Below are 27,562 nucleotides of genomic sequence, written 5' to 3'. Positions count from 1 at the left end.
TAAATATGACTTTTTAAAGCTTTGGTTACAAGATATGTATGTTGTGTGATATGGCTCAAACACATGACTGTTGTTCACATATGTTTCAAGACAGCAAAGCTGAGAGTCGAAATGCAAACATTTAGTGATCTATTTGTCAACTCACCTACCAATTGTTGCTACCCGACATGGACTTCTATTATTGTACCTAATGGAATAAATATATTCTATATATGTGTATTGTTTTCCACTCAATGATACAACAGTTCAGAATAGTTTGCTGTAAAAATAAAAGACCTTGATGACCTCAGGTTTGCAGACGATGTGGTTCAGAACATCTGAATGCTGACTTTTATAAAAAAAAATAATGTATGCATGTAAAATTACTACCGATACAGAATAATGATTTCGATGGTGACTGACGGTTTTATGTCTAAAGCAATTGTCAGGTTATGAATATATGGATTATAGTAATCAGTTTTGAAATTAAAACAACAGGTTATTATTTAAATTGATCCAGGTCTGTAAAACTGATTCCAATTTTCTCTACATTTATCATACATTACGTTAGACAAATCAATACATTTTTAGATGCGTCATTATAGGTTTCTATGTCATATGTTTCTAGTGTCTATGTGTTTCTCTGTCTCTACTATGGCAATGTTCTCAATGTATTTGTTCCAATTCATGTAGTCTGTGAATGTTAGGCCGCGGAGCTTTCACCTTTATAATAGGATTTTCAAACAAACTTTTTAAAACTTTTATTTAATATCTACAAAAGTGAGTGTGTATGAGGACAATTCTCAACCTATATACTCAACGAATTTTTGATCTACAGTCTTGAAATTTTATAATCGGTTTTCATCCAGAAAAAAAGGGCTGCAAAGGGGTAAAAATTGAAAAGGTGGTATTTGGAAGTCATTGGATTGTTATCTGTTTGCTTACTGTTTCACGAATGCATTAATAGTTCACATTACAGATTCATTATGTTAACAATAAGTTGATTAGAAAACAATTTTTAAAGATCTTGTCAAACTGGTCTAATGGTTATCGTACTGGACTCACTGTCTTTAGGTTTGGGTTTGGATTTCAGCACGAATATTTTTTTTACTTACAGGAAGTGAACTGTTTGAAAAAACATAATACTTGCACGTACATGTCTTAGTTTCTTTCTGTTTCTTTTTAATTTATTTCTTTAAAAGAATAAAACGCCGGGTACATTTTCCAGTATTTAAAAAAAAAAAATTGATAATAATAATTTAATGAAATGAACCGAATCTATGTAAAATGTTTACAACAACATAACAAAGAGATAGTGTTTGTTTAGTATTCACTCTTCTCTTCTCACATACCAGACAACATGTGACCAGTTTCTCCTCTTCCATTGGTCATGTAATTGGCACTTTCTTCTTTCTATTGTCTAGCTTAAAGATTAGCCAAGTTGTTGCTCTTAGTTTCTTATTATTCAAATGTAATCAGGACAGACCTTGAGCTTAAGAAAATAAAATATGTATGTGATTTAAAAAAAATAAACAACAACAAAAAAAAACAAAACGAAACAAGATGAATGTGAAAAGACAACGCTTGGTAGGTATAAGTAGAAATCAATAATTTCCATCTTTTGTAAAGTTTACAAATTTTTAAGTTCTCTTTTGATTGGTATAGCATGAACACATCTATCAAGCTTTCTACAGAGCCATGATATATTTTTCAGTTTAAATTATTCTGAGAAAAGTCTTACATTTTGATGCCAACCATTTTTATGTGGAAAAAGTGTGATTGTCTGAAATACTTCAGATTTTCAGATGGTGTTACAAGTGTTTTATTCAACATAGACATGTAATTCAATGGTTTTGGATTGACAATGTTTATCTTGATTCTCTTCCCTTCCACACAAACACAATGTCGTGATGTCATTTCATATTACTTTACTTTATGTCTTATATATGGAATGTGCAGAGATAAGTGATGGTCTTTTATCAGACTAGGAGGAGGCTTCGGCCAATGAAAAGCTTGCAGCTGATAAAAAAAAAACAGCACTTGATTGGCTAAAAAATAAAAAGACAAAAGCGAATTAACAATCTGACCATAAAGAAGCAAATCAAGGAAACTCTCAAAATGGCCATTTTTCTTTGTAGCACTGCAGTCGCTCTTGAATGAACCGACTAAGAATAGTATCAAACTAATTACTGTTAGCTGAATAGCAAGTAGAGAATAAAAGCCAAAATTATTTTTGCAAACCGTAATCACGTCATTTATTATGAACAAGTTAGGACATTATTATTCAATACGGGTATGCTTAATATGTTTGGATTTCATTTTAAATATAGTTTAAATAATTTGATAAAAGACAAGGTAAGTGTGACAGACCATAGACAATACAATTTCAATCATAATTATGATAGACCAATAAGGATGCAATTCTTACCTTATCACAGACCAACAAAAGTGCATTTCTAACTATAAGCATGACAGACCAACGAGAATGCAATTCTAACCATAAACATGAAAAACTTACCAATACATGGAACCTCTTATATAGAAGGTATCTAAAAAAAAAGATGATTCAACCTGTAGATTTATAAATGAATATTCAACTGAAACTTAAGCGTAATAGTCATTTATCATGATGGTTGATTACATCTAAAATGAGACATCTCTGTACTTGTGCAGAATTTAAACCAGACGTAACTGGCTGCTCGGCTTTGTTCAGAACATGATGTCACCCTTCAGCTTTTGCCAAGTGTTGTCAATTATCAGAACGTGACAATGTTACACAAGGAAAATACTGAAGAAAACATTAAAATATAATAAACCCACCAGAAATATGTATATATCTATAAAAGTGAAAGTCTGTCTGTGTACATTTCCCTACACAATAACTCTGCCAATTTTCAGTCTACAGACTCGAAATTTGATATACAGGGTAGTGAGATTTGGGAAAATCTTTGTAATCGTTTTCGGTCAGAAATTTGGCTGTTAAGGGGTCAACGTTCAACGATTTGACCTTTGAGAACGCTACCAAACTCCTCTGACAATTTTGAGTATAAACAATTGAAATTTTAGATATAAGTTCCTTGGACATGGATCTAACTTAATAACTTGATTTGAATCCAAAACAATAAATGTTAAGGGGTCATAATAGGGGTCAAAGTTTTAAAAAATTTGACCTCTGCGGTCTCTACCAAATTACTCGAACAATTTTTGGTCTAAACATTTGAAATTTTACATAAAGGGTATTCAGAGCAAGCTTTTTAATCGATTTGGGTCGAAAATTTGAGCTACAAATATATAAATCCATGTATGTATGTTTGCATGTCAGAGGCGACTGATTTTCACAAGATCTGTATCGTTTTGAAGTTCAACCCTTCAGAGGACAAATACCGAAAAATTGGCTAAAAACATTAATTTCTTCACCCTCGACTGGGCACTTTTCTACAGGGAGAGGTTGCTTTTTCCCCCGATATTTTTTAAAGTCATCCCCTCTTTTTGATTGTCTAGCCTTAATTTAAACCTACGTCACTTCCGGTTTGGTGGTGGTCGTAACAGCAAAGGCGTCACATTTTTTCCCTGTTCGTTTCCTCCTTCGCAGTACAGGTTCGAGCCTGCCTTCCTACTACCACTTTTTTTTTTTTTTTTTTCGCTCAACACACACCTCCAAACATCCGGGCAATGCCGGGCACCCATACTAGTATATATATATATATATATATATATATATATATATATATATATACACACGAAAATAAAAATGAAGCACGACTTGCCATAACAATTTGTTTTATTCTTGTAATAAATTTTTTAAGTGAAAAAATAAACAAGTATATTTTTTTCAACCATTTTTTTTTGTCAAACAAAATTGAACAAAGATAATAAGATAATCAATTTTTTTTTGTTTTCATATATTTTTTTAACAAAAATTTAATAAAAAAGACTTTGTTTTTCATATATATTTTTTTTTATTGATTTATTTTTTTTCATGAACAATTTTTTTTTCCTGTAGGGTGGGGCTGGACAACATTTTTTTTTTTTTTTAAATTACATTAAGTCAGCCGGAATATTCCCTTAGGATTAGGTAAACTTTTCATACGGTCACATCAAACGATATCAAAGTGAGTTGAGAAGAGACAGCAGATTGGAAGAAGCTTCGCCAACCAGGTTTCAAGATGTAGACAAAAAGGATCATTAACAAAAACGACATCTTTTGGCATCTGCAACTGTTGATCGAAGGTGGACATATTCATCTTGTATAAAGTTGTTAGGGATGGCCTTGTATGCTTACTTAATTTATGGATTTTTTTCTTCTAATATTGGTCATCCGATTTATCAGAGAAAGACCTATGTTTTCAGTGGTTTCCGTGCACCCATCTGTGCGTCCATCCATGCATCTGTTATTCCGGACGATTGCCAGATAACCGTCCATTAGTTTTTCCTGAAATTTTCCCATAAATTGTATTTCATTAAATAGATGTGCACAGTAAAAAAATTTCTTTTGCGAAAAATCTTTTTTGCAAATTCCGATTGCGTCCCTAGGGGCTCAAAAGAAGTAAAAAATGCCCCGAAATGGCCCAAAATGACACTTTTTGGCCCATAGCGTTTGCTTCATCCATTAGATTTTCCTGAAACTTCACCAAAATGTGGAGGCCATTGTTCTTAATATAAATTCAGTGTGAGTGTCCCTGGCAAAATTCTGGTTTGCATCTCTTTGAGACTTTTAGGGCTAAAAAACATCCTTTTTTGGGGCTCCTTTTTTATATTACTCAAAAATGATATGCATGTCTATATAGTGGTTTTCCATGGTGCTGAATTCAAATATACATGTCTTAAGGCGTGAAACTGTACTGTTTGTCTATTTTCACTGGGATTCGGTTTTCCCAGGAGTTCAAAAGGAGTCACAAATGCCCCCAAATTGCAAAAAATGACACTTTTTACCCCATAACTTTTGCCCCATCCATTAGATTTTTCTGAAACTTGGCGAAAATGTGAAGGCAACATTGGCCCTTCACATTTTTCACAGTCATCATTTCTTCCATTTTTTCTGATGTCATCTCACATGCAGCACTGGGGGGGGGGGACCACACACACACGGCTTGTTTCCCCTAAAGATCGTCTGCTCTTTGCTGTGCATCGAATGGCTGATCGGCATCTTACGTCAGATTACAGTCAAACCAGAGTGCATAAGATCATGTTCCGAGCCAAGCCGAGCAGACTGTTAGTTACGTCTGGTTCAAATTCTGCACAAGTACCGACATCTCTATTCAATCTGCCCATTTAGTGTGTAAAATATTTGAAACTGGAGCATGACAGACTGACTGACCATATTTGTGGGTGCATCTAAACATCTATTTTTTACCAGTTAACAATGAATAAACATGAATGATGGTCTATTTTCCAAGATGGTTTTATTCTCATTTCATCAAAAAAAAAAAATGTAAAATTCATGAAAGGTTTTATTTAGAAAAGAAAAACATGAATTAACAAAAACAACTTATTTGAAATGTTTTTTTCTTTTTTTTCTTTTTGCCTGAACAAATAAATGTGTCCTACTCATTGCTCGTGGTAATATAACTGCGAACTTCAAATACATTACAAAAAAAAAAAAGACGTACATTAACACTTCGCTGATTTGATACTTCATAAACAAACAAAGATTACATGCACTAATGCATCCATTTGTGTAAATGTTAATAGAAACACTGAAAAGCAGTGAGGCTCGTTTCAGATTTATAATCTGTTTTCCAAAATTTTGAAGGCAACTCCTGGGAAAAAAATGTTTCAGTTCAAAATGAGATTTTTTCGACCATTAAAAACGGGCAAAAGTTATAGCCCGTTGACTTAGGAATACTTTATGCCAAATTGATGGTTGAATATGGTTAAATTTATGCTTATTTTTACACTAAATACTAAACCTTATTAAACTCCAACTGTGCATCGTAAGATATCATAATGCTTATTTCACTGCATCTTATCATAAAAGATTCATACAAAATTTCAGCCAGATCAACCTAGTAATTTCCAAGAAAATTTCTAGAGTAAATGTGGTATTGTGGTGATTAATCCTTATTAATCCCTAACTGTGCATCAAACAGATACCATAATACTTAATTCGCTGCATCTACCATAACAAAAGTTCATACAACATTTCAGCCAGATTGGCTCAGTAGTTTCCAAGAAAAAGTGGAAGACAGATGAACAGACAAACAAACAGAAATATAATATAGATTTTCTAAAATTTAAAAAATACCTCCTGAAGAAAAATTGTTTGCCTTTCAGAGTTTGTTATTTTTTTGATATCTGGTTTGATTTGTGTTGGTTGTTTTCTTGTAAATCATATCAACTCTTTGGAGTTATTTTGGCCAGCTGATTTGGTATAATTGTAAGAGTGTTTGCTGATGGGTCAGGAGACAAGGATTCAATCTTCAGTCGAATCATACCAAACACTTAAAAAATTGTACTTGATGCCCCTTACTAAACACTCTGCACTACAAGAGGAGGATCAAGGGCAAGTGGAATAATCCTGGGAATGAAGTGGCACCCTCCCCTACATAGCTAATGAAAAGGGAGCTTTTGGGTTGCCCTCAATTCTAGTTAGCCACTTAGCTTAATGCTGAGTCCAATCATTTTAGAAAACATAAGCTTTAAGCTCTTCAAATATTAATTTGTGTTGTGGATGTATATTGTTACAATAAAAATTCTGTAAATGATAGATTCTAGTTAACCCATTGCTAGAACAGGTACTACCAGTCTGGATCAGAATGGACCTGGGAATAATGAAATAAGAGCACATCTTCTCTTAGGGTTTCAACTTGAGTACTTACTTTGGTTATCTTGATTCTGGCTGGCTCTGCTCTTGAGGAGAAATGAACTCTGAAACCTCTTGATCTTTTTTTATGAAATCTTTATTGGAGTTTGTATATTAAATGCATTGGTCTTAAATGTTTGTTGTGAAGCCGGTTTTCGTTATTGCTTCAAGTATGAAGTCACACAGACGTTTACACACGGGACCCACACATTGTATACAGTCTATGTCGCAAAGGAGACTAAGACAAATGAATAACTTGAACTCACTTTTTCGTGTAACAATTACATTTATTTCCTAATTCTCTCACCATGCATGACTTCTCATTAGAAACGTGATTGTTTTCTCTAATGCGCTGTCACTCCTTTTTATAGTCGTTTTCTTTCTCCTTACCGTGACATCATTTCGCTCATGGTTCAGTGTTTGCATATAGCCATCATACACACTCTCTTATGCAAACACCTGAGGCTATTATCTAGCTCTGCAAATCTACCATCAGACCATGTATGAAATACTCTAGTCATCTTCGGACAAGTGAATCTCTGTCCCATTTGTAGGTTCTTAAAAAGGTGCAGAAATATATTTGTAAGTTGATTCCCCCCCTCCCGCTTTTTTTTTCTCTGCAACTTCTTTGTCTCAGACCTGATGTTGTTAGTCTCAGTCTTTTTTTATAAGTACTGTTATGGCATGTGTTCTTAAGAATTGTCTGATTCATTCCCCACTTCCTTTGTTTTGGCTCATTTGATTCATTGGTCAATCTGCTGTTTTGATAGCTCATTGTAATTCAACTTCCTATTCCAGTAGCTTTTTTCTAAGAACCACAGGCTTGTCAGACTCTCTTTTTGCTAACTGTTTACTTATAGTTTTTTTTTTTTTTTTTTTTTTTTTCAAAACTAAGGCCAATAGATATCTCTTGTCTTTGCAATAATCATCTTTTGTTTTGTTTTTTTTTTGTTTTTTGTTTTTTGTTTTGTTTCTTTAGCCCCTAATATGAAGTGGCTTCATGCCTTGTCTGGAACGATTCCCATTTAAAAAAATGAATTATAGCTTTTATTTTCTATTTAAAAAGAAACAGTAAAATATTTCGATCTCCGTTAACTCGAACATTCAGTGAAACACCTATAAGATCGATGCCAAAATGGAAAATAGACATTATTATTATTATTATTATGGCTACGTAAAAATGATGTTAACACATTTCAATGAACAATCTACACAATACGAACCAAACTTTTTTTTTTTAAATTTTTACCTTAACCTAATTATAAACTAACTCGAAAATAACATAAAACTAACCTAAAACTTTGTTTTAGTTGTAGTTTGCAAAGTCGATTTAGTTTTAAATTTTTTTTTTTATTCACCCCAAATAAGGCACAGTGCCACTTAGATGTAAGGGATCAAATTGTAGGGAGTTGAGCAGCAAGATGTCTGTTCATGTTACACTTCTGCATGTCACTAGAGTCAGGAAAGCAGGGAACCGGGAGGGAATTCCAAAGTCTAGCAGCTTCAGGGGAAAAACTATTAGAGTAGAAGGCTTTCCAGTATCCAGAGATCTCTACAGTGTAAGGGTGGGATTTTGCTCCTTGTCGGATTAGTTGGGTGTTTTTACATCGAGGGGGTACTAGTGCTTTGAGTTTGTCAGAACATATTCCATTAAAATACTTGTAAAATTTTGATTTGATTAAGCATTCTCTGGAAAGTTGGTAATGCTTACGTTATGACTTCAAATTTATTGGCAAATATCCCTAAAATGCTTCATAGTTTTATCTCCCATATCAGCATGTAGACATAGATCCTACTAATATATAAAGTTCATGACTGCTTAAATTCAGTCATCATAACAATACAATTAGTAATACCCTTTAATTCATTCAGGCAAGATAAAAAAATAGGAGGCATTACTTTTGGAACACTGTTCGTGTGTGTGTGTATTGGAATATAGCCTTTTGTTATTTGTTTGTTATACACCCTGGAATTACATTGAGCTTCATAAATTAAGGATTAGTATATATAAAAAAAAAAGAGTGAAAAAAATCATATTTCTACAGAAATATCTATACTTCTATAAATTTGGGTTTTTTGTGTATTGATATTCATATTTTTCTATATATTTGTTGAAACATTTTTTCCTACCAAAACTTTTCTGTCAGTTTTTTGTCTAAAGACATGAAACTTGATATGTAGGGTATTCGAACCCATGCAAAATTTTATATTTGGGTTTTAGCCGGGGAAAATCGGTACAAAAGTGTGAAAATTAAAAAAAAAAAAAATGGAATTTGCCTGGTGAAGGTCAAATGACAGCATTACGAATATGTATGCGTAACATAATAGCTATTGGTTTATATTTTAATTTTTAGCCTTGCAGCAAACATGTCTTCATAGCTGAGGCATTAACATCAAAGGAAAAAGTAAAGCTGAACGTTTTGGTTTTGATTCTTGGTAGTGGTGCACAAATCATTTTCTTATTTTTTTAAAACTTTTTAAATCATTACTATAGGGTCCACTATAATTATAATCTATATATATAAAAGCGAAAATGTGTGTATGGATACATGTATGTGTGTTTGTTTGTATGTATGTATGTGTGTTTGTATGTCTCGCAAAAACTTTCCACACGGGTCACGGATTTTCGCCAGATCAGTATCATTTTAAACTTCCAACCTTTGCCCGACAAATATTAAAAAATTGGCCTATAATGTTAATTTTTTCACCCTGAAATCATCACTTTTCTACAGGAGGGGGAGGGTCAGCAAAAACCCTCCTCTCATGACGAATTCGCTTCTACGCATGCATCATACGACGTCGTAACCTGATTTACTTTAAATATTTGAAAAAGCGGCACAATTTCGGTGACGTTGTCTTCGCTTGGTTGCTTAGAGCACGGCCTCATGTTCTAAAGGTTTTGGGTTTGAATCGTGGTGTGAGATGTCCTCTTTTTTTTGCTTTTTTTCGATTTTTTAAATTTTAATATTGAAGCAGGGTTATTTAAGCCATTTTTCACGTGTGTTTTTTTTGGGGGGGGTATTTTTCACGTTCGTTTTTCTGTTTTTTTGTTTTTTTTTACTTCGCTTATTCTTAGGTTTTCGTTAACACCCCCTACCCCTGCCGACCACACACACCCAAAAACACCCGGGCAACGCCGGGTACCCCCGGGGTTATTTAAGCCATTTTTCACATGTTTTTTTTTGTTTTTATTTTTCAGATTTTTTAAAGAAGTTTTAACGTTCGTTTTTCTGTTTTCTTTTTCACGTTTTCTTTTTTTAACATCGTTCGTTTGCCTTATGTTAGTTTTTTTGTGTGTTTTTTTCGATTTTTTTAAAGTTTTAAAATATTTACTTCACTTATTCTTATGTTTTGATTAACACCCCGCTCAAGCACACACATACCTCTAAACACCTGGGCAACGCCGGGTACCCCCCGCTAGTATAATAATAAATACAAAATTTGCATTAATCAAAATATCATATTCAAGCATATTTTACAATGTTCACCCCAACAAGGCATATCACCACTTGGACGTAAGCAACTACTACTTGGGGCCATGCTTAGGAAAGATTAACAAGATGTTGGTTTATATTACATTTTAACTTCTGCATATCAGTACAGTCAGGGAAACGGGTAGCAGGAAGGGAATTCCAAAGTCTTGCTGTTCAAGGGAAAAAGAATATTAGAGTAGAAAGCTTTCTGACATTTAAAGATCTCAACAGTGAAGATGTGTATTTTGTTGCTAAGCAGGTTTGTCAAGGACACAAGTGCAACAAGTTCATCAGAGCGCTTTTCATTAAAATACCTGTAAAACAGGCACAGAAGTGCAACATTGAAGTGATGGGACAGGGATTGGAGCTTAGTTGACAAAGTGGGACCTATTAGATTGGAGACTCTTTTATTTGACCCTGGAGGGAGAAGAGACTAGTGGTAGGTGCACCAGTCCAGATGTGGCAATAATACTCCATGTATGGGCGAATGGTGGCTTTGTAGATGTATAGGATACACTAGGTGTGAGTAGTCTTCTAGCACGATAGAAGGAACCCACCTTCTTTGCAGCAGCCTTTGCAATGTCCTCAATGTATTTGTTCCAGTTCATATTGCCTGTGAATGTTAGGCCGAAGAGTTTGAAGGAGAATTTATCAGATAGGGTGTTATTTGTCATGAGTATCGGTGGTTGGAGAGGTATCTTGTAATTGTTAAAGGAGAGCAGCTTAGTTTTATTAGCATTAACTGTTACCATCCATTTACAACTCCATTCCACTACAGTCTGGAGGTCATTTTCTAACGATTCTGCCATTGTCTTAAATTTGTGTACATCCGTTCTTTTCTTATGCATGTTATAGAACATTGTATCGTCAACAAATATACTCATCTCAGACATGTTATTTTCATTAGCAGCCCTTCGTGCCAGAGTTTGTGAAAGGCCTTGGATATATCAAGGACTACAACAAGGCTTCGCCTACCTTATCCAGTGTATGGTATATGCAATAGAACGACATTGCCTAAATCTGTTTGTCAGAGAGAAGATTAGCTTTTGCGCGTGATGGACTAGTGCTTGGTTAATTAAGGTCTCAAAGATTTTAGTGAAGAGGGGGAGGAGTCTGATAGGGTGATAATTGAGAGGGTCAGTCCTTTCACATTCTTGTACACTGGTACCACATAGGCCATCTTCCAGCTATTAAAGAAACAAGATTCAGCAAGGTATTTATCGTAGAGCTTGGAAAGTACGGGGAAATATTAACTTTTTTATATCTGCAGACACTAGTGTTTCGTGCTTATACAATCATCAGTGCAAGAAGTAATAATTACTGTTGATCGTGGAACTTGAATCCAGTCAACAAAGTCAACTTCGGCTTTGCGGGCTAGCGTTCATCCACTCGGCCATCAGGAATTAACATTTAAATGGAAGTAAAATAAGTTACTTATGAAGCCATAGGCTTGTCATAATCAAACGGCAATAAGAGTATTCAAACAAACAGAAAGTTTGTGAATGATGCACACAACTAATTTGCTGCTTTATGTCCGATTCACAGATAGGGTTAACCTTTAATATTCTTAAAGGGGCTTATAACTAAAATATTTTTCTAATAAATATTATTAATGTTTTATACCTACAGACACAAGTGTTTCATGCATATGCAATCATCAGTGTAGGAAGTGATAATGACACGTCGGTAGTATAATCAAATGAGTATGTTTTTAAAATTACAGTGATGACTGAACTTCAGCTGGATAAATGATACAAAAGAAAAACAAGATATATATATATATATATATATATGAGAGAGAAAGAAAGGATTGAAACAGCCTCTGACATGTGATTGTGTGGTGTCGGTTATGTCTGCTTTGCAAGTACCATTTGTCTTGGTCAAAAATATGCCAAGTCATACATAATAATGAATACATCCTTAATATCGGAAATGAATTTAAATGTATCCTTTGTAAAATATTTACCGGTCCACAGGTGGGCTTACATATCATTATGGATCTTTACATCTGGAGCTGACAGTGGGGCACCTGTGTTGCTCTACTTGTGCTAGAGTATATAATTCCATTGCAAGCTTCAAAAGCCACCAACAGGGATAGCAAACCTTTTTATTACTTTCATCATATTCCATTCCTTAATGTTATTCTTACTAAGATTGCTCTAACGTCGGATAATATATGCATGAAATTGCACTATCATTGATAAAGGCAAACATCATGAATCAATATTTAAAAAAACTTCTTTTTTTTTTTTTTTTACAAGGAAGTTACCTCTTATCAAGGCCCGAAGGCCACTCGAGGATAATAGTTAAAGAGTGGACGGTGGTCACCGGGACAACAGTGTAGTAATCATTAGTGGTGCAAATTGTATTATTTGATTATTTAAGGGGGACCGTTCAACAAGAACTTGTTTACATTAGACTTGAAGTTGACCATGTTATAGTCAGCCAGGAAGCAGGCCAGTGAAAGAGTTCCACAGATGAGCAGCTCTAGGAAAGAAGCTTTGATTATGGAATCTGCATCTAGATTTAGGCACAGTTAGAAAATTTGGGAATTTGAAATAAGCTTGAAGCAAAGTTCCTTTACCAAAATGACTGGATTTTCTCATTCAACGGCCTGAATATTCTGCATTTTTTTAAACTGTGTACTTGAATTATGATTGCATCATCTATATATATAAAAGCGAAAATGTGTGTATTTATGTTCGCTTTTTGTGTATGTCCAAGAAAGGCTTTTTTCAGAGAAGCGGTCGATTGGCTCACAACTTCTTAAAACTTTTTATTTCACAAAGAAATTATAATATCTCCGAGTTAACAACGGAGCTCGCCTGTCTATTTAATTTGCTCAACCTCGGGAAGATAAATATTCAACATTTGTCGCTCGCCGCATGTGGATTAGTCTTTTTCCTATAATAAAAGCAACATTAATTCTGGTGGTATTTTCTGTCTATCAGCGGAAATGTCCAAAAGCAATCAGATTTGATCAATGTGGAAATATTTTCCTTATATCAAACAATTGCTATTCAAATTGGACAAGGGGAGCTGGTCCCCTCCCCCCACCAACATCTTGGGGAAACAAAAATAAAAAAGCTTTCCACAGTAAATGAAATACTATCCCGCAGTCAAAGTTGACCTCATTAAGTCATTAAAACGTGCACCTGCCAAATCTAAGTAATTAAATAAATTCAAACGTGTTTCCGTTAGTATATCGTGGTGGGTCAATGGTTAAAGTCGCACACTTTTTTTTCACACTTTAATTTCCAACTTCACCTCAAGGGTTCGGGTTCGATCCTCATACTCACCTACCAAAACTTTTTTTTTTATTTTAACCCCCCCCTCGGAGTTTTGATTTACCCCAAACCACACACACCTCCAAACACCTGGCAATGCCGGGTACCCTCTGCTAGTCTATATATATAAAAGGCAAAAATGTCTGAGTGTGTATGTATGTTTGTATGTCTCACAAAAACTTTTGATAGAGGCTACAAATTTTCACCAAACAGGTATCATTCTAAAGCTTGAACCTCTGGTCAACAAATATCGAAAAATTGGGCAAAATCATTCATTCTTTCATCATTAACAATTCTCTTTTTTACAGGGAGGGGTGAAAAAAAATGGTATCTTCATGACAAGATGGCTACGCATGTATCAATATGCGCAAAAGACGTTGTACATTGAATTCATTTTAAATGTTATAGAAACCAACCTACTTTCATCCACACATCTATAGCGCGATGGGTTAAGTAACAGTAAAGATTTCAGGTTCAATCCCAGTTATCAGATATACTTTTTTCTCGATTTTTAAACATTTAATATTGAAGTGAGGTTATTTATACCATTTTTTTTCGCTTTTAGCTGTGTTTTTATTTTTTATTTTTTTATTTTTTTCCTTTTTTGGGGTTTTTGTTTATCCGATTGTTTTAAAGAAGTTTTACGTCCGTTCGCTGTTTTATTTGTTTTGTTTTTTCCGATTTTTTTAAAAAGTTTAAACAGGGTTATTAATTCGCTTATTCTTTGCCCCCCTCCCTACATACACACCTCCAAACACCCGGGCAACGCCGTCCTTTTTTTGGGGGAAGGGGTTTGGTTTTCTGATTTTTTTAAAGAAGTTTTATGTTCGTTGGCTGTTTTTTTTTGTTTGACTTTTTCCGATTTTTTAAGAAGTTCTTTAAGCCCCCCCCCTACACACACACCTCCAAACACCCGGGCAACGCCGGGTACCCCCACTATATATATATATAAAAGCGGAAATGTGTGTGTGTGTGTATGTATGTATGTGTGTTTGTATGTCTCGCAAAAACTTTCGACAGAGGCAACGGATTTTCACAAGATAGGTACCATTTTCAAACTCGAACCTTCAGCCGACAAATATCGAAAAATTGGCCAAAAACATTCTTTCCTTCACCGTCAACCAGACCCTTTTCTACCATGAGGGGTGAAAAAAAAATCGTATCTTCATGACAAGATGGCTTCTACGCATGCGTCAACATGCACCTTGAATTCGTTTAAATATTATAAAAACCAACATAGATTTGTCTACGTGTTCATAGCGCAATGGATTAATTGACAGCGTCGTTATCTTCAGATTGCAGGTTCAATCCCAGTTATCAGATATATTATTTTTTCGATTTTTAAGCTTTTAATATTGAAGCAAGATTATTTATACCATTTTTTTCCGCTTTTCGCTGTTTTGTTTTTCCGAACACGTTCATTTTTTTTTTTCATTTTTTTTTTTCATTTTTTTTTTTGGCTTTTGTTTATCCAACTTTTTTAAAGAAGTTTTACGCCCGTTTGCTGTTTTTTTTATTTTGTTTTTTCCAAATTTTTTAAAAGTTTGGACAGGGTTATTACTTCGCTTATTCTTTATCCCACTATTCTACACACACACACACCTCCAAACACCCGGGCAATGCCGGGTATCCCCGTTAGTCTATATATATATAAAAGCGAAAATGTTTGTTTGTGTGCGTTTTCGTGTATGTCCGCAAAAGGGTTTTTTCCTCGGCCTTCTCGGTGGGGTCGCTCCTTAAAACTCTTTATATCAAGTCTAAATGATAATATCTACGACTTAACAATGGGGATCACCTGTCTATTTAATTTGCCTGACTTTGAAAAACTAAATATTCCACATTTTCCATCGCCGCGTGTGGATTCGACTTTTTCGTATAATAAAGCAAAAAATATCTCCCCCGCAGTAAATAAAATACTGCCCCACAGTGAAAGTTGACCTCATTAAGTCATCAAGTACGGGCACCTGCCAATTCTTAATACTTAAATAAATTCAAACATCTTTCTGTTACTACTTCTTGCTGGCTCAGTGGTTAGCGTCGCACTTTTTTTTTCACACTTTATTTTCTAACTTCGCCTCAAGGCTGTGAGTTCGATCCTTCCTACTTACCTACCAAAACTTTTTGTTTTAACCCCCCTCCCCCGACACAAATACCTGAGCAACGATTCTTTTGTTTTGATTTACCCAAAAACATACCTTCAAACACCTAGGCAACACCGGGTACCCCCGCTAATTTATATATATAAAAGCGAAAATGTGTGTGTGTGTGTGTGTGTGTGTGTGTGTGTGTGTGTATGTTCGCTTTTTGTGTATGTCCACTAAATGCTTTGGGGGGGGGCGGGGTGCTCGGGGGGGTCGCTCCTTAAAACGTTTTATATCATATCTAAATCATAATATCTACGAGTTAACAAAACAGGGGTCGCCTGTCTATTTAATTTGCCCGACTTTAAAATGTTAAATATTCCACATATTTGGATCGCCGCGTGTTGCTTTCGTTTTTCGGTATAAAAAAAACAAAACTAGATTTGAATGCACAGCCAGTGGTCTCCAGAAAGCGATGTAACGTTTGGTCAATGTCGGCTTTTTTCATATCAGACAGTTGCTTTTATTTCAAGACACTCCCCTAATAAGTGGGGGTAAAAGCTGTCCCGCACAAAATCTTAACTGCTGAACAGCCGTTGCTTACGTCATGTTTCAAGGTCAAACATCACGCGATTTAACTTCTTCGCACCTGTCAATTTCGATTTATAATTGTTAACTTAACACACTTATCAATTCCTCTCCCCTCGTGGCCGAGATGGTTAAGTGTCTGGCATTTTTCCCCTTTCGTTTCCACCTCCGCGTCAAGGCTTTGGAGTTCAAGCCTACCTTCCTACTAAAACTTTTCTTTTCTTTTACACCTCCAAGCACCCGGCCATGTTTTGATCTACCCCTCCCCCAACAACAACACACCTCCAAGCACCCGGCCATGTTTTGATCTACCCCTCCCCCAACAACAACACACCTCCAAACACCCGGGCAATGCTGGGTACCCCCCCCCCCCTAGTCTATAACATAAATCTCAGCTGTCTGTTTAAATGTATGTATGTATGTATGTCCACCTAAAACTTTCGATAGAGGTGACTGATTTGCACGAGATTTGTATTGTTGCAGAGCTCGTCCCTTCGGATGACAAATATAAAAAAATTGGCTAAAACTATTAATTCCTTCACTCTCAACTGGACACTTTTCTACAGGGAGGGGTTGCTTTTTTTGTCGATATTTTTTAAAGTCATCCCCTCTTTCTGAATGCCTAGCCTTAATTTAAACCTAGGTCACTTCCAATTTGGTGATGGGCGCAACAGCAAAGACGTCACATTTTTGTTCATGTTCTTTTTCTCCTTCACAATACGGGTTCGAGCCTGCTTGCCTACTACCACTTTTTTTTCCTCAACACATACCTCCAAACACCCGGGCAATGGCGGGCATCCAGGCTAGTCTATAATAAATACCATGCTTTTACAAATGTAATGGAGTCGTCTGTGTTTTATTCTTCCTAAACTAGATAGCTATATATATAATTTATATATATTAAATGGCTAGCCACGAGTAAGACCAGAGGTTTATTATAACCTGACACTGTCTTTTAAGACTGAAACAGTAAATCTATAGTAGCGACTCATGGCAATTTGGTTTACCTAAATTGAATAAAATAATATCCTGCTCTTTTAAGTGAGCACTATCAACAACCTTTTTGAAATTCAGTGGTTTTTACTTGTGGATATCTTTAACCTGGAATATATATATATATATATTATATAAGTTTGGAAAATATATATGGCACTTAAGCTACACAGAATTTTTTGGATTTCATCCTTATGAGGATTCATCAGGCTATTGGGTAGATGTTGCTTCATGTTTTTATATATTATCACTAGCGGGGGTACCCGGCGTTGCCCGAGTGTTTGTTTCCGGGACGGGGGGGGGAGGAGTTTTAAAAAATGTTATGGTAGGTAAGTAGGAAGGATCAAACCCGGAGTCATGAGTAAAAGTAGGAAAATAAAGTGTGGAAAAAAAAACAAAAAAACATCTGCAACGTTAACAGTTCGGCCACCAAGAAAAGTCCATTCCAGTTGTTTAGGAAAAAAAAAAAAAAAAAAAAAAAAACGACTACGGTAGGTCGGCGCGAACGTGAAAATATAATGTGAATTGTCCAGCACGCTAACCACTACGCCACAGAGCACTGCAGCTTAGTTTAGTGATTTTAAATAACTTCACATGAAAGAACTACGAAGCCAAACCGGTGTTCTCTTCTCAACTGTTCCTTGTGAACGATCCCCAAACGGTGTTAAGTGGTGGCAGGGGGAGGAGGAATTTATTAGAGAGAAAATATTTTACCACTTCCATTGATCTTAACCGATTTTGTCCGTGACTTCTCAGCAGAAAAAGTATAGAAATCTAAGATTATCGAGGAATTTGAGAAATAATAAACCTATAACACACCTCAGATATTGTTCTGCCGTTTGTGCATATTATATTTGCATGAAATATCTTGATTTTTAATCCTATTAATGTCAAAATCAGACAGGAAAAAATGAGTTCATTTTATTTATATAGAAGATAGTACTGGATTTGTATGTAAGTAACATCGATTCCATGCAATAGCCTGATATATTTTGATAACTTACTACCCAGCCCTATTTATTTATTGAGCATTGTCAAAGTAAATACTGAAAATAGATGCATAAAATTTTATGGAGATACATATGTAACAGGGCTGTTACTTTTTAACTGTATCGTTATATTTCAAACTTCCTGGACCCACACGTTGTCTGGTACTGTCGCAAAGGAACAAACAAATAAAACAGGAAAAAAAATTATAATCTGATCTGGCATGTTTTCAAGTGCAAATAAAATACATTTATTCATGGTTCTTCCAAAACAACGCATTTCATTATCTTTCAAAAGTCTTTTCGCACACACATGTGCTTTTTAAAAATCTCTGTCCCCGCCACTTGATGCCAGCCTTAACCAGCGCTTTCTTGTCCTCGACTTCACACGTCCATCTCCTCTGGTGTGCACTTTTTATTTATCTTGCTTGACAATGTGTTGTCCTTTTTACTGTTTTTTTTTTCTTCTCCTTCTTGTGACGTTAGTGCGTGCACACTTGCTTAATTTGCATATGTGCTAAGACGACTATTGCTAATATTTTTGCTAGTCAGCTATCCTATGGCTGCTGCTGATTTTCTCACATGTGCGCCCTACGTGCTATGTTACACATAAAATAATAAATATGTGTTAGGTATGTGTTTCTGTTTATATATTTCTATTATAGGAATGACTTCTAAACAAGGATAGGTAATCTGAGCTATATTTACTTTAATTTAGTGTTATGAAAAGCTGGCTAAAACTGGATGGAAACTTTTGATTTTTGTAAAACATTTTACAATATATATTCGACATCAATAAATAAATATTACTCAAATTTCAGGCTTTATTGCAGAGGAGAAGTATTTACAAGTTTTCTTAAGGAGTATAAGATGGGCACTACCTCCCATTTTAAAATATTGGCATTAACTTTGATTCGTAGTCATTAGATACCAATAAAACAAGATTACCTGAATTTTAATTTTTTAAGCTTAAAACATTTCAGACATTTCCAGAATCAAAATCATGTAATGGATTTTGATCAAAATTTAAATAAGGATTCTCGACACATGGTTTAGTAGCATTAGATCTTGATTTTAATCTTCGCAACGAACGTAAAATGGTTTTAAACTGTTTTGGTTGCAAAATTAATTTTACCTGCCCTGAAACGGGTTTTCTTTTATTATATATATCTGTTCGAGAAACATCCTTGAAAATCAGCTTTGTTACTGTTAGAATGAGGTATGGTTCTATTCAGTTCTAGAAGGTCAACCCTCCCAGGCTTTATCTTCACCCTTAGAGGGGGGTTAGTTTATTGCTAATCATCTAAGAAGTGCTCATGGTGCTGCTCAATCATTTTTGTAGGCCAAAGTGAACTACACTTGACCTTGTATCTAACCTGCAGAGGAAGTAAATGAACATACTAGTTGGTCTTACTCGGCATTGCTTGGTAGTATATTTGAGGGAGGGGATGTGACAGGGTGGGGAGAGAATGTTAAACAAGCAAGCAAAAAGCTATAAAACTCAAACTAATTTTCATGGTTGAAAAAGGAAATAAAAAGACTACCTTCATGCACTAAATCCTTTGGAAAAATATATCATCGATTTTTTTTTTCTCGTCTAAAAATTAAATTAAAAAAAAAGAAAACGCAACGTTACTTTTTACAAATATAACCAAAATAATAATTATAAATAATGCATAGAATTTCCTTATCATATTATTTGGACATTTTGAACTACTGTTCTCATCTGTAGTGTTATTTTCACAATGCTTTGGTTAATGTAACCCTGGACCTTTTTCAGATATGTCTTGTCAACCTCAGGAATTTGTATGGAATTTCGAACAGAACCCATTTATTTAATCCACGGAAGTAACATTTTCTCATTCCGTTAACCATGACTGGATAGAAGTCCTAAGTAATTCACACTTATATTTTTGAGTGTCGCCTGCACTGAGGATTGAGCCTTTAACCTCCAGAAGAGTGTAACTTTACAACTGAATTTCTCTAAGTACTATATTCACTATGCCACAGGATGAGAGCAATAGTCTGAATAATTCAAATATGAATAATCAGTCCTCATCTAAAAAAAAAAAAATTTCTGAGCTTAGAAAATGACAAGTAAATGTGGAATGATGAAAAGAATTGCATTCATAACGAAAGCTAAAATCAATATGCCTTATTTTAAAATAATATATGGATCTTTTTTTCTTTTTGATTTTTATTTATTTAATTTTCTTGTGCAATATTTTGTTCGAATATGCCACAGAAAATAAGTATGTTTTAGTTTCTAAAAGTAAAAAAGCAAAATGATATGCATTTTAGATATTTATTTTTATTTTAATACAAGATTTTCAAAAATGAAAAACTTTTGTCTTTTTCGTTATGATTTAGGCTTTTGTACATTATGTAAGCAAAAGAAAAAGTGTTGAAATTGAAGTCTGAAAAGAGAAAATAAGTGGGTATTTTGTTTTAAGGATTTTCACAAAAAATCTCATAAAAACAATTATTGGAAACAATAGCATTTTCTAAGCTTAGAAATGGACAGTTAATTCTTAAAATATTGATTGGCAAACGAAATAACAGGTTTGCAGAAAGTTTAAACAAAAATCAATGTGACATTTTTTTTGTCGTGAAACGTCTTGTTGCAATATATTATAGAAAAGTTAGTTTCCAAGTGGTAAAAAAAAAATAATATGCATTTGTGTTAAATAACAACTATTTTTTTTTTTTTTGTAAAATTTTTAAAAGTGAGCTTTTCTATAATAAAATATGTTGTGGTTTTGTGTTTTTCAATTTTTTGGATGAAGATAATTTGTTGAATTATTCTGACTATTGTTCTCATCTCAAGTGTTATTTTCCTTTCAGAATATCTGTTGACCAATGTGTTTATTCATTTAGATATGAATTCAGAAAAACATTTAAGGATGATTTGAGGGGATTTAAAAACCAAACGTTAACTATAATTTTTTTACCTCTACTTATACCGCATGTTTTATGCTTGTATTGGAATTAATCGTTGTAATTAGTATTTATTATTTTAAATCCTGAAGAAAACTTGAGATGAGGACAATAGGTTGAAACATGTGGATTATAACATGATCTCATAATATTATCTTGTGATTTTCTTTTTCATTGACATTAAACTTTCTTCTGTCTCTTTTCAGCCGATATGTCAATGACGCAGAAAAGTTTTAATTTCCCCAAAAAGTACAAGTTGCCATTCTATTTTGTTTCCGCAGCCAAAGGAACAAATGTTGTGAAGGTCAGTCCAAAACTTTTGATTTTTTTGATTTTTTGTTTTTTCAACACAGAAAAATCACTCCAGAAATGTTACTTTATCAACTGAAGAAAATATTTTATTTAATTTCGCTTTTACAGTATGTATATATATATATATATATATTTAAATAAGGGAGTAGTCACCAACAATGTGTATTTTTTTACATTATTTTATTATTCCGTGTCTTGGTTTTTCATTGAGAATTATGTTTGGATCATTGTAATAATGTTTTTAAGTCATTGAAATCGTTTTTACGCGCGTTTCAGACGTTCTGTGATGTGTCCTCATCAGAAATTATGTTCAAATGTGTTGGAGATGTAAAAATGGCGATTTTCGTAGTTAATTTGAAGTTTTTCCAAGGGGTGAAGGCTTGTAAGTGTTTATTATTCAATTTTTATTGCTCTTTTATTTACAAGCCGAATAAAATGAATGGGAGGGGATGGAATATCTTGTCTCAGGACACCGATAAAATATATATAGGACATATATAGAAATAGCGACAGCTAAGAGGGAATTTACGGAAACCACTAAAAAACGCATCGAAGCACAAAAACTAGGAACTCGTGACTTCTGGAAAATCTACAACAGTGTAGTAAATAATGGGCAATCAACAATTCCCCCACTAACCAACAATCACGAGGTTCTTTGCTCAGCAACCGAGAAGGCTAACATGCTTGCCAGTCGGTTTGCCTCAAACTCCACACTGGACCCTCTTAACCACCCCCTACCTCAATTTCCTATGCGGACAGACGCCACGCTAGACGATCTGGAAATCACCCCTGTTCAGGTGCATGCTATCATAAAAAACCTTGACACTTCCAAAGCATGTGGACCCGACCTCATCCCAGCTGTGCTATTAAAAAAGTGCTCAGCCGAAGTAGCTCCAGTTCTCTCCAAACTCTACAACAAATGCCTTAATGAATCTTGCTTTCCGAGCTGTTGGAAAACTGCTTCTGTGGTACCAGTATTCAAGAATTCTGGCAAAAGAACTGACCCAGCAAATTATCGCCCTATTAGCCTCCTCCCACTTTTTGCCAAAATATTTGAGACCTTAATTAACCATGCTCTAGTCCAGCACCTTACAGATGCTAAACTTCTGACCGACCATCAATATGGATTTAGACAAGCCCGTTCCACGGCAGACATCCTCACTGTAATCTTTGAACGCATATACCATTCACTGGACAAAGCGGGAGAGGGCAGAGCGGTAGCTCTAGATATATCTAAGGCTTTTGACAGGGTATGGCATGAGGGTCTCCTCAGGAAGATTAGATCTTACGGTATCACTGGTAGAATACTTAACATAATTAAATCCTTCTTAGATAAGAGAAAAATCCAGGTTGTCCTCGACGGTCGTACATCTAAACAATATGATATAAATGCGGGAGTGCCCCAGGGATCTATCCTTGGTCCTCTGCTGTTCCTGATACTCATAAATGACCTCCCTGACAAAATTGCCTCTGAGATGGGTATATATGCTGATGACACCACACTCTATAGCAGGCACGACAGGAAAACAAATGAACATATATCTAAAGTAATGGCAGAAACACTAGAGGATGACCTCCAATCAGTAGTGGAATGGGGACAAAAATGGATGGTAACGTTCAATGCCACCAAGACAAAACTGGTTTCATTCAATAATTACAAGAAACCTTCTCTACCACCTATAGCAATGGCCAACAACTCTTTATCTGAGAGTACGTCTTTCAAGCTCCTTGGCCTAACGTTCACAGGAAACATGAGTTGGAACAATTACATCGAGGGCATTGCCAGGGCCACTGCAAGGAAGGTGGGCTCTCTCTACCGTGCTAGAAAACTTCTAACACCCGAAAGTATCCTGTACCTCTATAAGGCCACTATTCGCCCATGTATGGAGTATTGCTGTCATATTTGGGCCGGTGCATCGGCTACTAGTCTCTCGCTCCTTGACAGGGTTCAAAAGAGAGTCGCAAATCTGATAGGCCCTAAACTGGCATCTAAACTTCAGCCTCTGTCCCATCGTCGAAATGTTGCATCCCTCTGCCTGTTCTACAAGTATTATAATGGTGAATGCTCTGAAGAACTGCAAGCACTTGTGCCCCCATGACGTGAACACCCTCGACAGACCCGACAAGCTGCAAAATCCCACCCCCACACTGTAGAGATCCCTAGATGTAAAAGATCTTTCTACTCCAGTAGTTTCTTCCCCCAGAACTGCTAGACTTTGGAATTCCATTCCAGGTCACTGTTTCCCCAACTGTACTGACATGCATAAGTTCAAGTGCAACGTGAACCAACATCTCGCTGCCCTAATCCCTACATAGTACCCCAGTAGATGTTTCCCCTGATAGTAGCCCCCTACATTAAAGTGGCAATGTGCCTTGTTTGGGGTGAAAATGTAATAAAAAAAAAAGAAAAAAAAAAGGACAGCAGGACTCATGAAATAACAAGGCGAATGAAAAATGAAATTTTATAAATTTTATTTAAGGACTAACATTAGCTAAAGAATGGGGGGGGTGAGAAAATAAAATAAAATTAAAAAAAAACATAGAATAAAATAGCAAAAAAAATGGAGGGCCTTTTGGGAAGGGAATTTTGTTCTCTTATGTAATTAATGGAGTCGAGTAGAAAACATCGTCCGTATTTTATAAAGCAAGGAAAATGTTTATTACATCAAGTTCAATGTTCAGTGTGGACAGATAAGGGTAAAAGAAAGAGAGAGAGAAAATAGCAAAACGGTAGCTTACTATTCGCCGACTTTATTCTGTACACGCGCTTGGTATACTGTCTTGTTTTGTTTGTTTCTCATTTCGACCGCAATTCTTCTTCCGTGTTGCTGTCGCATAATTTGTTGGTGGGAGCTACACAGCGTGCATCTAGCGCTGTCACTGGTCAGACCCCAAAGAGGAAGAAGGCTCCAAAAGATCCGTTTCCTGTTCCTCCACTGCCCATGGCAGAGGAGAGGGGAGGGGTCTTATCCTGGGTGTATTTACTGCGGTGTCAGCGAAGGGGAATTGTCGCCGTAGTTCATTAATAGTTGGGGCTGACCGTCCCTTTCTGTTCATATTTACCCGCTCTCTCCCTCTGTATTTCTCTACTCTCTCTTCTCTCTGTATATCTCGTTATTCCCTCATTTTCAAACTTTCTCGCTGACAAGTTATAAAACAAAACAAGCATAAAATAACAAATACGGATGATGAATGCTCGACTTTTAAATATTCTATAAAAACTTTAAACCTTCCCTATAATTATATAACAATATATATACAATCGAGAGAGACCCAAAGTTGTCAAACGTAAACACTTTTTTTTAATATAAGATGCATATTTTTTTTACAGACAATTATTTATGAAAAATATCAGATTGTAATTGTCTGTATTTTTGAGATGAGGTGTTTTCATTTATTGAGATTGTCGGACTGACTTCCTCATCTTGGTTGTTATTGTCACAACGTTTCGGTCGTTTTGCCCTCCAAGAGCCTAGCTGGAGTCCGAACAATAATAAAGGGTTGGGTTTGAGACTCCTAACAAACGGTTCCCCAGTTTGATACAAAACACCTGATGAAGGCCAGAGAGCAAAACGGACGAAACATTGTGACTATAACAACCAAGATGAGGAAGTCAGTCCAACAATCTCAATATCAGATTGTGTTAAAAAATAAAACTTGCAATTCTAATCTATTTCATTGATTACACATTTAATCCCATCAATATTTTCATTTTGCTTAGTGATTTCAAAGGAGAAAAGAGTAGCCCTTCTGTCACACCCAGAAGTCCTGCCAGTCACTCATTAAAATTAGATTTTATATAATAAGAGACATTTTTTTCTATGCATTTTCTTGCCCACTTTGATTAGCTAATCGACATAATTTGTGTCATCGCATTGCAATTTCAAATTAGTGGAAGTCTTTTCTCAAGGTCGTGTTCATCAGTTGCCATCATTTTCAAGCAACAACCTGCATGTCTGACTGTCCTCTACTGTTGCAAATCCAAGATTGTCCATAAGCTATTACAAAACTCATTGTCGCTGCTAAAACTGCCGATAAACTAACTCTAAATATATCTACCTTTATATCCAGTCTTTTGTCTGCCACACCTTGATTAACTATCTTATTTAAGTTCACTTTGTGTACCTTGGTGAACAACTTCCTTTACTTTTGTTCTTCTGATAAACTTATTTCCTCTTTTTTTATATTTAATGCCTCTTTTATTTTATTCCTTACACTTTGAGGGGAGGTGGGCGTCGTAGTATCACATGACCACTTTTTCTTTACTTGAGTCATCACTTATCAAAGCCTGAAGGCCACTCGAGGATAAGAGTTAATGAATGTAAGATGGTAGTGTAGTAATCGTTAATGGTGTAAATTGGGTAGAATTTGATTATTTATGGGGACGGTTCAAACAAGAACTTGTTTACATTGGATTTGAAGGCTAACATGTTATAATCAACCGTGAAGCAGGCCAGCAGAATAGTGTTCCAAAGGCGGGCAGTTCTGGGAAAAAGCTTTGATCATGGAATTTCCGTTTAGATTTAGGCACAGGTAGATAGTGGGGAAAAATCATATATAGTGGTTGTAACTAGTCTGGTGTTTTTTGTGAAAGTTTGGCAAGGGAAGACCAGTTGGGCACTTGCCATAAAAATAGCAACAGAGCAGAGACAGGCTCTTCTGTGAGAAAGAGGTTGCAAACAGGCAAAACATCACAAACACTTTTATTTGGTAAGTGTTCATCTCTATCGCCCCCACCCCACCAACTGAATAATTACACAGGTGACAGTAAGAGCGGAAGGGGGAGTAATCGTATTTACTAAACACTTCTTTGCAGTGAGATGTTTACTTCCTACTTCCTAATCAAATTATGAGCTGTACTGGTGTGTGAATCAAATGCTGTGGAATGGAGAAGATCAAAAGTTGGTCCCGCCTTTTCCTCAAATGCTACTTGTATTGCTCTTGAATCCTATTAATATTTTTTTGTCGTTTGGAGCCGATGTTTGTATAAAAATGTGGTATAAGTTTAAGACATGGTTTGTGCATTTGCACTCACATGATTTGTTAATAATTATTCTAACTTTATCATAAACTGAACGCCCAGTTTAGAATTGTTAACATTTAGTGACAGTTTTTTTTTTTTTCTGAAAAATTGTCTAAAATTGATAAAAGAAGGTATACTGAATGACAACGCTAATAACTTGATAAAATGTTTTAAAACTTGGATTTTATTTAAATTAGTGTAAAAAAAAAATCCTACACAAAAAGGTCATGAATAGTTCTTTTTTATTGTTTTTTTTATGGAAATTGCTTCAGACAAGGCATGAAGCCATTTGATGTAAGGAGTTTAAAAAAAAAATGCTACTTCAAGATCAAAGCCTTGCCAGCTATAAGTATTAGATTGAATAGATTCTGATCCAGAAAACAGGAATTCTTCCCTCTTTGTCAGAAAAATTGCTTCTGGAATGTAAGGTCTAAAGAACGAAATATCTAATTCGACTCATTATCCAATTTAATCCATTACGTCCCAGAGTATGTAAATATTTTACTATAGAGTTGAAACTTTGTGTCCAAAAAGTCACTGAACTGAAGAGTTTTCTTTAATTCTGTCTCTTTAATTTGGAGTGACTTTTTGGACACCCTGTATAATGACTAAAAATAGGTCATAATACACAAATTGAAAGAAAACATGTTATTGCTTTTATTTTGAAAGCAAAATATTAACTTTCATATAAATAGGGCAGTGAGTACATGTGATGTATTTAAAAATCAGACAATAAATTCAACATAAAATTCACACATTATATTAAGAAACAAAGTTCACATAAAGAGTTACATTGCGCTTTTGACAATAAGTTAGTGCCTCACTATTGCAAAATTCATTTATATAAGTTTATACATCATTAAACAAATAGAATTTTAGCAAATTTTACAAGAATTTTTAAGAGGGTCCAACAACTAAAAATAAATTTTCCCTCCCTGATTATAGAACAGTTTGATCTAAAAAACTTTTGAATATTCGATTTTGACAAATTGCATGTAATTGGGAACGTCAAATATAAACGCTAAGTAGCAAAACTTAAACAGAAAAATCTGTTTGAAAGTGAGGAATCATTGGTTAACAACTGAAGAATCAATGATTAAC

General features: G+C 35.0%; 1 protein-coding gene across 2 annotated transcripts in view; it reads left to right on the top strand.

Moving 5' to 3' along the window:
- LOC145288067 (rab-like protein 2A) overlaps positions 1-27,562 on the top strand; it is a 268,601-nt gene that overhangs the window by 218,359 nt on the left and 22,680 nt on the right. For both annotated transcript variants that reach the window (XM_080136120.1, XM_080136121.1), the window contains exon 6: positions 21,333-21,430. In XM_080136120.1, coding sequence (XP_079992246.1) covers positions 21,333-21,430 — 98 coding nt within the window. The remainder of the gene's footprint in view (positions 1-21,332; positions 21,431-27,562) is intronic.

Source organism: Euprymna scolopes, chromosome 11 (assembly GCF_053919585.1).
Source record: "Euprymna scolopes isolate OS-2025 chromosome 11, ASM5391958v1, whole genome shotgun sequence".
Classification (NCBI taxonomy): domain Eukaryota; kingdom Metazoa; phylum Mollusca; class Cephalopoda; order Sepiida; family Sepiolidae; genus Euprymna; species Euprymna scolopes.
The sequence above is the reverse complement of the archived record's forward strand: the minus strand, read 5'-3'. Positions and strand labels throughout refer to the sequence as shown.